Source organism: Megascapheus bottae, chromosome 2, assembly GCF_031878675.1.
Source record: "Megascapheus bottae isolate mThoBot1 chromosome 2, mThoBot2.hap1, whole genome shotgun sequence".
Lineage (NCBI taxonomy): Eukaryota > Metazoa > Chordata > Mammalia > Rodentia > Geomyidae > Megascapheus > Megascapheus bottae.
The window spans coordinates 31,631,925-31,647,309 of record NC_143510.1 but is presented as its reverse complement, the minus strand read 5'-3'; the positions used below and the strand labels follow the sequence as shown (position 1 = coordinate 31,647,309).

The window sequence follows — 15,385 nt, the reverse complement described above, 5'->3', positions numbered from 1 at the left end:
GCCTCCTGAATAGGTAGGATTATAGGCATGAGCTATCAGTGCCCAGCAATTATTTTTTTTTATTTTTTAAAATTCAGTAATAAAACAGAATCTGGAGCATTGTGTCATGGATCAGCTCTGTAGAGAATGTAATAACAAATCAATCCATCTTAACATTCTTTGGTCACTGTCTTGTCCATAAGTCAAACTTCGCTGTGCTCAGTGGACTGGTCTTTTCATATGCCATCCTTAGCTCCAGTGGGGTCAAAGGTCAGCTAGTGGTAGGACTCCACTGGCTGTTCTATTCCAACCTTGTCCCTGTCCCCTTTGCTTGCAAAGATTTTTAAAAGTACAAATCCTGATCTCATACTTGGACCCATTTTTAGATGCTAAAATACACAAAATTAGAGGTTCTTGGATTGGGTATGTTCCTGTCATGCTTTGCAAATTGCAAGGATGGCACAGTTCTTGAATAAGAGTATCTGGGCTATAATTATGCACAGGGGCTTCTCAGGGAGACTCAGGTTAGTGTCTTTTCTATAGTGACAATATACAAGAGGCTTTACTTGGAATGACAGAACCAGATGATTCCATTGAAACATTTTCTGAGCCCACATTGGGGAAATAAGTTCTTCTCATTTCAAGTTGTGGATTTGGTTCTAGGGATTCTTAGAGTAATATTTTCAACCAGTCATTCTCTCTTCAACTTCTGTCTTCCTTAAGAAGCTGCCCTATCTTCTTCCAAGAATCATCTAAGGAATCATTCTAAGGCATCATCATTCTAAGGGTCCTCATATTCTTAGATCAGGTACAGGTCCTATCCACACTCAGCCAGTCAGGGTCTCTGGGAATTGGTGTTGGCAATTCTAACATACTACTGCATTGTTCTCAGGCATTTCAAGAGGAAAGAGGAAATCGGCCATCACAATATGCTTGGATCTTGAAAGAAAAAGAAGGAAACAAGTCGGGTGCACGGTGGCTCATGCCTGTAATTCTAGCTATTCAGGGGGCTAAGATTTGAGGATCAAGATTCAAAGCCAGCCTGGGCACAAAAGGACCGGAGACCCTTATCTACAATTAAAACTTCCAGAAAACTCGGAAGTGGGGATTGGCTCAAGGATAGGGCAGTAGCTTTGTGCTGAAGAGCTCAGGGACAGTGCCCATGTCTAGTCCAAGCCTCATGACCAACAACAAAAAAAGAAGGTGGCTCACACCTGAAATCCTGGCTACTAATGAGGTTGGGAGCTGAGGATTGTGGTTCAAGGCCAGCTCAGGCAGGAAAGTCACTGAGATTCTTATTGCCACAAAAACCACAAAAAGCTGGAAGTAGAGTTGTAGCTCAAGTGCTAGCCTTGAGCACAAAAGCTGAAAGACAGTGTCCAGGCCTTCATTCAAGCTGTAGGAAGAAGAAGGAGGAGGTGGAGGAGGGAAAGAAGGAGGAAGAGGAGGAGGAGGAGGAGGAGGAGGAGGAGGAGGAGGAGGAGGAGGAGGGAAAGGAAAGAGAGGGAAAGGGACAAGAACTGGCTCGGGGAGAGAGTCAGGAAGAGAGAATGGTAGGGGTAAGGAAAGAAGAGAAAACAAGAAAAAAGGGGAGGAGAGGAGGGGAGGTGATGGACAAGAATGACTATTTGAGGAGAGAATCAGGGTCAAGAACCAACTTATTGAAGAGCCTCTAAAGAAAACCCTCTGCTTTCTATTACAGTTCTGGTAACCCATTCTCTCTCTGTCTCTGTATCTTTTTTTCTCTCTCTATCAAGATTGGGCCCAGAACCTATGTATACATGCTAGACAAGTATTATTCACATGACACATATCTCTAGCCCTCTTTGTTTCCATTTTGTTTTGAGATAGAGTCTCACTACTTTAGTCTGGACTGGACTTGAACTAGTGATCTTTCTACCTCTACCTGTAATTATAGATCATCACATCTTGTCAATCATCCTCTTTTTCCTTTGTGTGTATGTGCATGTGTGTATTTGTGCATAATCAGAATGGATTTGTTTCTTAGAACCAAGGGATTCCCAAGGCAGATTTGCCTCTAAGTCTCGTCTATAGTGCTGGGTAAAATATTCAATATGGCACCCATTATAATAGGGTAGAGCTCATGGTTCAAGGACTAGACCTAAGTACTGGCACTTCCATGATCTAAGATCTTAGCTTCCCGATCCTTGATTAATCTGTCAGGGATGCTTCAATGCATACACATACTTTTGCTCTGGTTTCAATCTTGGCATTGGACTAAAATAGATTCTATACTTGATATCCCTCCTCAGAGGAGCGTGACTTCTCATCTGGGATGGATATATGAAAATTCATACCAGGAGCCTGAAACACTGGAGTGACTCCAAGATTCTTTGTCATACCATTGGCCAAGCTTTCGCTTTTCCTTCTCTGAAAGGTGTGAATTTGAGCTTCTCATTGGTCACTGAGATTGCCATATTCAGCTACCAAGACACAAAGGGCTTTAGGGGAGAACAGCCTACAGAATTCTATTTGAGGAATGCCAAATGGTTCTCTAGGCCCCAGCTGGTCCTGCTATCTCTCGCAGAGAGCCTGAAATGTTCACGGTTATTTTTGTCAAGTTATAATATTATTGCTCACAACACAATCTAATATTAAAACAAAATTAAAAATGCCCTCAGGAAGGACAGAAAATTAGAAAACCTGTTAGATGTGTGGATTTGGGGAAATCATAAGCTCTGAGCCTCAGTTTCTACACCTGAAAGATGGTCATATAATACTGTCTTAATGAGGTTATTAGTCCTCAAGCCTCCAGAACAGTAAGTATCACATAATATCATCTTCATGTTAAACAAAAAGGAGGAAACACTTCTCTGTCTTTCTCTACCACTTGGGAAAATCCTTAATCACTTAACCACGTCTTTAACTATTATTTTATCTACCCGCATGTAAAGCCGTTTATTTCATAGTTTTGGCGCTCCATATTTCCTGTAGTAGATCAGATATGAGGGTGATACTTAGGAGCAAAATCATGAAGTCCTCAAAATCAAGCTTATTTTCAGTGTGATCATCAAGTTCAGAGAGGATATCTTGGTAGTTTGGCTTGGTTTCTTGTTTCTGTGAGAATAAAGGAGAAGTGAAATCCCAATGGGTTCTGTAAGCCTTAAGTTTAGAAATAATATGAAACAAGAAACAGGTTACTAACAACCGTAACACAGCAGGGGGCTACCTGTTCTACCCTGTGTGTAAAATCTCACCGCTCATGTCATTGAATCCTCATGTGACCTTACTGGATAAGCTCTGTTATTATTCCCAGTCTACATAAGGCCAGACAGAAGCTTGTAATAAGTATGTCTCTCCCAAACTAATCAGGGTTTAGTGTGGAGCTAAGATCTGCAGCCTTGGTCTCCCTGAATCAAAAAACCCCTGCCTTATAAACTGCTAAAATAGTCTTCCTTTCTTTGAAAGTTGTTGTAGTTTCAGACTTTCAAACTAGAATTTCTTTGTGAAGAGAGGTGTTAATTTTTTATGTGTTCATCTGAACACTAAGATTAGGCACCAACTGGAAATAAATTATGCTAAAAGAAAGCCTGCTACTCTGGAAGTTTGTTCAGCATTTAGCTTGTAAGTCAAATCTAAGTTCATAGTCAGCATAAACAGATTGAAAGGAACATCTGACTAGCACATACATGGAAAGACTTTTCAGTTTTGAGCCACAACTTGGAACTATGACATTAAAACACAAAGGTCATTTGATTCATTCTAATGCTAAGCTGTGTTGGCATTCAGTTCCACTCCAAGGGCTCACACATGGGCCAGTTGTACAAATTCATCGTGCAATGATCAAGGCACTTTTGGAATAAGAACATTCTCTTACAGGCTGAGACCCATTCTTGTTTCTGTAGGTTGGCTAACCTTTGGAGATCATTCCGTTAGTGAGAACTAAGGAAGCTCTCTGCCTCCTCCCTTCACAATAGCTAAATACACTTAACACAGGGTCAGACTGTAAGATAAAGATAGGACTTGGGGCCTGGAGTTTGGCCTAATGGTAAGAGTGCTTGCCTACCATGCACAAAGACCAGGGTTCAATTTCTCGGTACCACATATATAGAAAAAGTCTGGAAATGGTGCTCTGGCTAAACTGGTAGAACGGTAACCTTGAGAAAGCCCAAGGACAGTGCTCAGGTCCTGAGTTCAAGGCCCAGGACTGGCAAAAAAAAAAGATAGGACTTTACTTGTGCATTGGTATTATTGCCTGAAATGTCATAGGTATATGTAGCTGTGTCTTCTCCCTCCATTCTGCATAAGACCACAGAGCTGACCAAAGCCTAGTCTAATCACTTTGTGTTTGTATTCATAATGCAATTATAAGTGCTAGTTTTAGCAGTGGATGCTAAAATCTTCAATATTGTGTAGTGGCACTTAGGCTTATAAGAAAGGAGATGGTACTTTAGGCTCCATTCCTCAGCCATAAGGTGTGGTGAACTTAACCAGAGATGACTATACTTGAGTGGGAGCATGTCCAGTTCAGAAGGAAGTGGACCACTCCTGCCTTTTTGCCATTGCACTTGCCTCCTGTTTCCATGGAACGTGACAAGGCAGGACTGTTGAGCTAAAGCAACCTTCTACCACGATTACTGTAGATGTTCATCAAAAAATTAACTCACTATTGGTCCAGAGAATGCTCTGGGTTGAACTGCTTGCTCAAGTCTGAAATATGGCTCTGCTTCCTGGTATCTCTGACTTTGAGCAGAGGGAAGGATTACATTTAAGCCTAGGTATGTCTGCTGCAGAAATTGACTGCCTCTCTTGGGTTTAGTCTATGCTGAAGATGTAGGGGATGAGGTATCTTTCCTAATGCCTGGTTTTAATTTTTTTTCCTCTCTGATGATCTCAGATAGGTGATAAGTTACATGAAGACAATACTCAGCCTTCATTTCATGTTTGTGAAAAGCCCTCTGAAGATTTTCTGAGCTACCAAGTAAGAGGCCTTCTTTTTCCCCCATTTATTTTTCCATGGCTGCAGGCAAATGTTAAAAAATTTATTCACACCTCCTTTCTTTAAAGACTTCCCAGTAGTTTTTTTTTCTTGGCTAATTCTGGTTGATATTTTTTGCCCCAAAGATTTCCCTTAACACATGCATATGTAACAGTTAGATTGCATTTTAAAAAGAAAAAATGTAAATATAATCATTTACCCTATTATCCAAAGATGACTAAGACTTATTAATTTTTCTTTCTAGTCATTTCTGTGTCATGCTATAAAAGAGTACACACTTGCATGCACATGCACATAGACACAAATACACTTTTCTAATAATTACATATTCATAGAAAATTCTACTCGACTCAGCTACTGACAGTGAATGACATCTTATCTGACTTAGTATATTCAAGAAATGCATCTATGTGTATGTATATATCTATATATACATACAAACATGCATAATTACCTTTTCAATATCTCAGAATATACATAGCACCTTTGAGAGAGCCTCTGTATTTTTATTACTCTTGTAATGAATAAATATTGGTGACTGAGGCTTGCATGAAGCCTTCTGTGATTCTTACATGCTTCCCCTAGGCTATTATTTCCTAGACTGTGCACAGCTCTGGATGCTAATGGGATGGAATGCAATTTTATATGATGTGAGAATAAATATTGAAGAAGAATTAATACTCATCTATTTATTTTTTACTATAATCTTCCACTTTTACTCCCCGAATTCATATTTAGAATATGTTTAAAAAAACCTTATAAAATAAATTTACTTGAGTATAAAGAAAAAGTTGAAAATGCAAAGAAAAGGCTGTAGGTTAGGTGTGGGAAAGAACATTGCCAATCTTATCCAAACTGCTAGCGCTTGAGAAGTCACTTGTAGATTTAAATAACTTCCTTTAGGTCCATGGCTATGTACTTTCTATCTGATAACCTGACAATCCTTATTTGAGCATTTGAAATTCAGATCTCTCTTCTGACCTCTCAACACACACATGCTGTGTCTGTGTGAGTGTCTCACTTGAAGTTTCGTGTCAATTAAAAAATGATCATCAAATGCTTCTTTAAAGGAGTTGCAATTTACCATGTCTGTTTATGTGTACAGTGCCTCTTATTCAAGGTCATTCTTTACTGTTCCCCTTCCTCCATCTACATCTTTCCCCAGGAGTCACATTGTCCCCTTGTTACATACATACAGCGAGTGTTATGACTATCCATCCACCAGTCATTTCTTTTCCTATTCATCTGTCCCTCTGCCATTAGCCCCACCCCCTTCCCCAGACTCAGGCAGTCCCATCTCCCATCACTTCTTACTCCTCCTCCTTCTTGCTGGAGACTCATCTTGCAGGTCATGGATCTGGCCTTCCCATATGCTGCTTCCACTGTTAGGATACCATCCTTGTCTGATCAATCTTAATTCTACCTTAATTTTCTGAGACTCTACACCTCTTGCCCCAAGGTAATCTCTGCTTTACCCTTGAGCTACATGTTCTACTACTTTATGGTTTGGAATATTGTTGATGACTTTTCCAGTATTTTCCTTTCCTTGATGGTTAGCTTGTTCATTGCACTAAGCCCAGGGTCCTGCTCACTGTCTGGCAAACAGTAGATCTTTTTTTGCTTCTTGGTGAGTTCCTTCATAATTGTATAGATCAATGTTCTTACGGCTGTGAAAATCCTGAATTGTGTTTGCAGCAGGTTTTTGGCAGTAGCTTTTTCAAGTTTCCCATCTGGATCAGAAACGTTTCTGTAAATCAGAGCGGCAGTGGCCATAGCCTTCTCCAAATCTGAGCCCTTCTTCAAAGCTATGCGGGAAGGAAAGCACAGTGAATATCTTAGGGCAAAAATAACCCTTTTCCCAGCCATGGTGCTGTGTCTTCTGGGGGAGCTGTGGGGAGCAGATGAGGAAGGAGTGAATGGTTGGGACCTCCTCTTGGGCTCTTCACCCTCATGTGGGAGTAGGAAACAGGCATGCCTGGTCCTAGATCTTTAAATCATGGAGAACACAAGGTCCTTTAGTAGCCTTAAGAACAGATGTGATATCAGGCAAACATCAACCCACTAAGTTTTTATTTTTTTCTGAGCTATAATTTCATTCAGTTGTTCATGAAATATTGGTGGAATATTATCTGTGTTTTGAGCTCAAACTTTGATTTTCAAGATACTTAAGGTAATAAAATCCTACCCTATGGTAATGATATTTGGGGCCAGCTATAACATCATTTCGTGTAAGAATGATAATGTAGAAGGACAGCCAAGACAAAATGGATTTTGTTTTGGGTGTTGTTCGTTGTGTGTTTCCTTCATGAAGTACTGGGGATAGAATCACAGCTTTACTTTTGTCATGTTCTGTACCACTTGAGGCACATCCCCAGTCATTTCTGCTTTTACTTTATTTTTCAGATATCACTATCTTTTGCCCAAGGTCATTTTGAATATCATATCCTCCTGACTCTACCTCCCACCACACCTAGTTCAGAAGCCTCTTAATATAATGATTGATGAAATAACTGTTATGATCTCTCTTCAATGTCATATAGTCCAGGAGTGAAATCAGTCAGAAAGGAAATGTATATGTAGGCGTACATGCATTTGTCTGATAAGTACTGTTTTTGTATCATTTGTACATAATGTTTATGTACAATTTGTTTTATTTATTGATGATGGGTGAATAATCCAGATTTTCCTGCCTTAATATTGCCACTGTTTTTTATTTTAGTCCTTTTGGTAAGTATGTAGAGATAGCTCAGTATGGATTTAGTTTCTTAGTGGCTCATTTAGCTAGCTTAATCACTAGGGGACTAGAAATCTTTCCACATACTTAACTATCATCTGGATAGTTTTGTTGAGGAAATGTCTGTTCAGCTGTACTCATGGTTTTGTCTATTTTCTAATTGAAAAACTTAAAACCATGAGAATTCTATACCTATTTAATATAGATTTTTATGACAATGAGATTTGCAAATATTTGCTCCTATTTTGAAAACTGTATTTTTATCCATATAATGTATGTATCTGTGTGTGTCTGTATGTGTGTTCGCTAGTCTTGGTTCTGGGATTTGAATTCAGGCCTGAGTGCTGTTCCTGAGCTTATATGATCTACTACTTAGTCACAGCTCTGCTTCTGGCTTAAAAAAGAAAAAAAAAGGTTTGTTAGTTGCAGATAAGAGGCTCCCCGAATTTGCTATTAGGCAGGCTGTCTTTGAATTGCAATCCTCAGATCTCAGTCTCCTGAGTAGTAGGATTACAGGTATGAGTCATTGGCTCCTGGCTCATTATAGGGTTCTTATATGGAGAAAATGTCTATTGCTTTTGTAATTTGAGCCAATTGATTAATGAATTAATAATCATGAATGACTAGGTAGGTCTGAGCCTTATGTGGCAGGAGGACAGAAATCACTAGCTGGCTGCTGGGTGTGCTGTGTACAGGAGGGAGTCGATTTTCCAGGTCTGAGAGAGTTTGCAAATGAGTATAGATGCCTTCTTTTGCTGCTGTGTGTATATCAGGTGCCTTTCAAGCATAATCTCATTTGATGCTTCCTAAAATCCATCAAAGTGGAGGTGGGTGTTATACACAGAGAGATTGAGAGTCATAGATCACATTGTTAAAAAGTGAAAAAAGAATGGTTTGAAGGGTTTGTCTAACTTCAAACCCCACAGGAAGTTCAGCTATAGTAGAATTTGTCTTTGCAAGGTTATCTCATGGTGGTTGTGGGATCCATACATTTCCCAGCCCTCTGTGGCCCTCCATCTGGGATTAGCCAACTTCTATCCTTCTCCTGAATCCCTTTTTCTTAAAAAATAACAACAACACAAAAACTGGTCCACAACAAACTAGCATGCATCTTTCCCCAAATATAAAATACCATATGGTCAGGGTAAAAACAGCACTTGAAAAAATGTTTACAGTAAAAAGAAAACAAAGAGCTCTGTTTGTCCTATTAACACTGATATTAAAGATTGACTTTATTTTTAGTATGGTTTCAGAGGTTCATCATTCTCCCTCCATTCTCTACCCACTGCTCATGTCTCCCACCACAATGACATGTTTTTTGTTCATGAACCTATATAACATTTTATTATTACCTATAGTATACATTATGATTGACTGATGAAGTTGTAGATATAAATGAAGTTGTAGATATACATATCCATTATTGTGATATTATACAGAATAGCGTCAGTATGCTGAAGTTTTGTTTTCTATTTCTCTCTCCCTCCAATTCTGGCAGTTCCTGCTACATTTCCTATCTCTGTATAGTTTTTGCTTTTCAAGTGTAATATAGTTAAAATCTTAGAGTATGCATGTAGCCTTTTAAAACTGGTTTCTTTCTATCAGATTTATGGGTTTAGGTTGCTCTCCTTTTATTTAGAATCATTGTCTGTATCAGAGTTTGATTATCCAATTGTCTATCGAAGGATATTGTGATTACTTCTAAGTTTTGAATAAAGCTATAAATACCTGTGTGAAGTTTGTTGTATGGATGTAAGTTTGCAACTGTTCGAGTAAATAACAGACTGTGACTTCTAGATCACACGGCAAGTATATGTTTAGTTTTTGTGTCAGCTATTTCTATCTAGAAGGGATGTGAATAATTCCACTCATTTAACTCTTGGCTCTTTGAAGTAAATCCAATCGACAGATGAGGAAACTGAGACACAGAGAGATGGAGCTTACCCAAAGCCCTAAGCCTAGGTCAATCCTCATTCCAATGCACATTATCTCTAGATGTTGTTTTTAGGCAGTGATTTCTGCAGGACTTTTTCCCAAACCCCAAGATGACAAGTCTGTTGTTCCTTAAACAAAACCTCTCCATAAACCATACACGGAAGCCAGGTGCTGAGAATGGTGGGTAGGAAGGGGTTAGTGGTCACTGGTGATGGTTTTCATTACGAATCCTTCTCCAGCTCCCAGAGAAGTTATGTTGCTAATGTACTGAAAATTTTTTTCAAAAACATTTGAAATGGTGTAAATAAATAGAAGTTATAGACTTGTTGCATTGTGCGTGTAAAAGAATTTTTTTTCAAGATGGAGATTTACTTATATAAAAGTATTAGCTGGACACTGGTGGTTCACACCTGAAATCCTGGCTACTCAGGACGCTGAAAGCTGAGGACTGCAGTTCAAAGCCAGACCAGGCAGGAAAGTCCTTGAGATGCTTATCTCTAACCACCAGAAAAGCAGAAGTGGTGCTATGGCTCAAAGTGGTAGACTATTAGCCTTGAGCAAAAATAGAGCTCAGGGACAGTACCCAGGTCATGTGTTCAAGCCCCAAGACTGACTAAAAAAAAGTATCAGTCACCAGTCATCTCTCCTGTAGCAATTGAGTCAGTCATTTTGGAGGAAGCCCACGTATAATAGTAAGGTTTGGGTGTATTTGTTACTGTACACATGTTAGGCCACACCTGTTTGGAATAAGAGTGGTCCAAGTATATGATTGTCTGATGTCATTTTTATGGCAGTTCTGTTAACCCCAAAGATACTTTATCGATACAAATTGAATTTTAAAGGCAAATTGCTTCACTTGGGAGTTGAGCACATTGTCTTTTCACCCAACAGAAGCAGCTGGATCACATCCTGAGTTCCACTGAATATTTATGAGTCAGGTGCTTACCTTCCTGCTCCCGGTACTCAAAGGTTGCTTGCTGTTCATGGAGAAGCAACTTGATACAGAATTAGGAGTCAGGGGATCTATCATCTTATTTTAGCTCTGCCTTTAATGAGAGGTCTAAATTCGGGAAAGCTAATTCTTATCTCTGGACCTCAGTTCCCAAATCTTTCAAAAGAGCTTCATGAATGTTTGATAGTTTATCCACAGGTTCCTTCCATCAACTGGCTTTCCTTTATGTCCTAGAATTTTTAACTCTTGACATGCTATCATGGTAGAAGAGAAACACACACATCCATATCATCCCCCATCTTACCTTTTATTGAAGCCATTTGCTTGGATACTGAAATGCTGCCAACAAAATAAAAGAAATGTAATGATTCTGGGGAACTTGGGAGCTGATACTAGTACCTAAAGCAAAGCAATACAATGATTTAAAATTATTATTTGTTTATAAGATGATCTGTGAACACCCTAGTGGAGTAGTCATTTGGTTGGCAAAAACGTTTGTTCTTTTGACATATTATAAAAGGGTGCCTGTCTATGCCTGCCCCTCACCCACATGGCCTGTCTTCTTTGTAGTCATCTATGGAACCATGTGGCCTACTTCCCTCAAGTCAAACATTATAGAGGACATAGAATCACTTTCTGTGCAAGCTTCTCAGAGCTCCTCCAGCTAGGATAGAAATTATCAGGAAGACCTCAGGAGCTACTTGTAGGAGATAATGAGGCCTCAGTTGCTTTCGTGCTTTTCATTATGTTGTTGTTGATGGTGGTAGTCATGGGGCTTGGACTCAGAGCGTGGGTTCTGTCCCTGAACTTTGTTGCTCAAAGCTAGCATATTACCATAATGAACTACAATTCCACTTCCCGTTTCCTGGTGGTTAATTGGAGATAAGAGATAAGAGCCTGGGAGGAGGACTTTCCTGCCCCTGCTGACTTCAAACCATGATCTTCATATCTCAGATTCTTGTGTAGCTAGGATTACAGGCATGAGCCACCAGTGCCTGGCTAATGAGGCTGTTTTTGTGTGTACCATACCATGTATTTTCATCACCTTCTCCTTTCCTCTTTCCCTCTCATTGTCCCCAACATATAATCCTCTAACACTCATGTATTATTATCTAGCTCTCAATTCCATATATGAATAAAATATGATACTTCCCTTTCCTTTATATTAGATCATTATTTTATATCTTTAAGTAGTTGTATGAAGGGGCTTCGATTGATGAGTACAATGCATCCTGTTTATTATCATCCCTTCCATCATTCTCCCCTAGCCTAGTCAATAAATGGTTCATAAACCACTGTCACATACGCACATTCAATTTTATGACTGTATCATTCTATTCATGTATCCCACCTCCCTTGTTCTTGCTCCTCTTGATGAGGTGTATCTCACCTTCCTGGTATTTATTTTGTTACATTGGTTGGTTGTTCAGAGGAGTTACACCATTGCGACGAGTTACCTCATTTGTAATGATACTGGTCTTTCTGAGCTTGGCTGATCTCCTATAATATGATGCTTTCCAGTTTCGTCCATTTTCCAAAGTTTGCATGATTTTTCAGCCCCCCACTGAACAGACAGCTGTCCAGAAAGCCAATAGGTACAATTAACCTTGATCATACTTTTTTTTTTTCTTAAATGGAACTCTGAAGTTTCAGAGCTGGTTTGTGGCCTTTCAAGTAGAGGCATGATTGCCTTTGGCGGCTTCATTTTTCTCACTTGAAGAATTAGGAAGCAGGACTCTGAGAAGTGTTAGGCCTGCTTTGTATCCTTGGTGAGCCCCTCTTGATTTTCTGAGCCTTCTGCACTATTACTGTCTGCTTTAGAATAAAAGGCAGGCTTTCTTTCTGCTTTTCACAACCTGCATTTGCAATGTGGTCTGTGTCATATTCTGTCTGATTGATTTTCTGCCTCCTCCATTAGCATGTGAGGCCCTGGAAAAGCCAGCACTGTATGACGCATCCCTACATGTCTTGCTTCTGCCTGGTGGAGGATCTGGTTCTTGCTAGTTGTTTGATACATGGTTTTGGCACTAACGTTGATCTGCTAAATAGAATTACATAATGAAGAACACATTTTCATTGATGAAACTAAATTTCATACATTAGGATAATATGAAATCATTTCTCTCTGGTAAGGATAATTTGGAACTAATATGCTATACAGTTAAAAATCATTACCGAGGTTGGTTTCCAAGTATTTCTTTTAGGAAAACCAAACATATTTGTGGTAATTGAATTATCTTTACAGTTAATAGCCAAAGCTGCAATTTTCTTTTCTCTTTGTTTTTTTTTTTCAATGTAATTTAAAGCTAGATTTGGATAGCTAATAGGCACCAAACCTGCAGTATCACAGTTACAAAGCTGTTGACATGAACTCTGAAAATTCACCTACAAAAATTTAAAGTCAGTTAAAAAAAAAGAAAGACAAATTCTACTGACCTTTTAGGCATTTTCCTAGGTGCTAATGTAGATTCTTGGCCTGCAGAAGGACTGGGCTCCCCTTCTGACAGGATTGCTTGGTCCTGGGTGCTGGGTATACAGCCTCCCATACTCCTGTCCCCTGTTTTGTGTTTGGTTTTTCCTAAACAACAGTCACTAGTGCAGTGTTACTATTGTCATTCATTGCATGGCAACTCCACAATGGAGCCTTTGGAAGAACTTTCCCCAAGTGCTATCCTACATAGGTATCTAATCATTCATGAGTTTAATTAAATGTTTGAGGCCTACTATGGGGTCAGATGCCAGACAAACTGTTGGGGACACAGCAGTGGATAAGATCAGGGCCAGATTTTGATTTCAGAGTTTAAGGGAATGACTGATCTTAGTCAAGCAGTTGCACAAAATGTCACGCCTGTGTGTAGAGCTACGTAAGGTGCCATGAAATTGACATTTGTCAGGGAGCTCAGTGAAGCATCTCTAGGAAGGTGACACCTGTTGATAGGTAGGAGTTAAACCAGATAAAAGACCACAGGGGACAACCTATGTCTAATCTTGTGACAGGAAGGAGTGTAGTAATCACAGAAAGAAAGCCGATGTGACTGAGAGGAAAACATGGTGTAAAGCTGACACTGAAGAACAGACATGGTGGCAGGAGTTGCAGGTACTTGCAGATCACAGTATTGAATACTTAAAACCAATTTTTAATGAGTTGAATCCCAAGTCTTTTTGTGGGTTCTAAGTCAGGAGACTAATAAAGTTGGCTCTACATTTTGGAAAGAACAACCCAGCTTCAGTGTGAGGAGTGGTTTGAAGAGGTTGGACAGGAGGGCCAGGTGGGTGGCTAGTTCATTCTTAGTAGGATGTGGGATTGAAGTATGATTCTTTCTGGTTGTAAGCCTCAAGCCTTTAAACAGTAGCTACTCATCAGGGAGTATGTATTAATTAGTAAAGCATCATGAGAAGTCCAGATCGCCTTCAAACCTTGAAAATGCCAGTCTTTTTCATCTTGATTGGTTTTTAAAATTGTTATTTATAAAGATGGTGTTCAGATGGGTTTCAGTTACATAAGTCAGGTAATGTGGTAATGTGTACATTTCCTTTTCCTGAGACATTTTTTTTTGCCAGTCCTGGGACTTGCACTCAGGGCTTAAGCACTGTCCTTGGGCTTTCTCAAGGCTAGAGCTCTACCACTTGAGCCACAGCACCATTTCCAGGTTTTTCTATATTTGTGGTACCAAGGAATCAAACCTGAGTCGTAGTACATGGTAGGCAACCACTCTACCACTAGGCCAAACTCCCAGCCTACATTTCCTTTTGAACAGTGTCACCTCTTCTCTCATTTTTTTTCCAGACACCCCCCAGCTCTCCTTCCCCACAAGTCACATAGTTCATTTCAGCATCATGTTTAGTATCTGCATATATTCATCGTTTCCTCCACCATTTCTGTGCTCCACCTTACCCTCCCAAAGCTAGGCCCACAGGGCTCTGGTCTAGCTGTTAAGCATAATCTTTTTCTTTCACAAGGCAGGCACACCTCTCAGTTTCAGAAACTTCTCCAATCAGTCCACCGATAATTCTGTTAGGAAAGATATCCTTTTCCCCCCCAATGGGACTTTGAGGGAATCATTTGGTTTGTCAAGTTCTTCTTCAATTTTCTTGCCATAAATCCCATTGAAAAAGTGGCTGAGCTGGGCTCAGAGCATTGGGATGAATGATATTGATTTTCCAGGCCCAGTTAAATTCTGTTATTCTATAGCTAGCTCATTTCTCTCTCTGCAGTAGAAAAAGAAGGACTTTTCTTTTCTATAGAGACAGCACTGTTATGTCGCTGTGGAATGGCTCTTTTAGATGATGAAGATTGTTTATTTTGTGATGCGGTTTAGGGGCTTAAATTTAGGATCTTATGATCTTGCTTGGATTTCTGACTCATGACTGGTGTTCTGTCACTGGATCTGCACATCCAGTCCTGAACAGTGCTGTTATTGAAACTATTGAAACTGGAGCTTCCTGCCACTCACTGTCACTGATTACTTGGGTGATGAGATTGTCCAGAGGATGAAGCAGATACAAAGGAGAGCAAGATACATGTACAGGAAACTCAAGAAAATTTTATTCCCTTTCTTCTTCCATTTGTTGAGTGTCTACCCAAAGGTGGATGCTAATATGTTACAATCTATGGTTTTTTCATATTTAAAAATTGTCTTTCTCTATATAGATTTAATTACATACTTTCTATCATGTTACTGCAAGTTCCCCGATTCTTTCCTCTCCTCTCCCCCAATTCTGACATTGTTGGAATATTTTTTATTACTGTATTTTTCAATCTGCCATGTGTGTCTTGTTTCTTTGCCATGTGTCCTGTCTGTTTCTAAAGTTTATTCTGAGCATG

General features: G+C 39.6%; 1 protein-coding gene across 1 annotated transcript; it reads right to left on the bottom strand.

Annotated features, from left to right (window-relative positions):
- Positions 1-2,651: 2,651 nt before the first annotated feature.
- Sntn (sentan, cilia apical structure protein) lies at positions 2,652-13,112 on the bottom strand. Its single transcript, XM_090355373.1, has 4 exons — positions 12,997-13,112; positions 10,865-10,899; positions 6,605-6,744; positions 2,652-3,057 (listed from the first exon to the last, which is right to left on the bottom strand). Exons 1-4 carry the CDS (start codon positions 13,104-13,106, stop codon positions 2,899-2,901), a joined length of 444 nt encoding a protein of 147 aa, XP_090211499.1. The 5' UTR covers positions 13,107-13,112; the 3' UTR covers positions 2,652-2,898.
- Between the last annotated feature and the right edge of the window lie 2,273 nt (positions 13,113-15,385).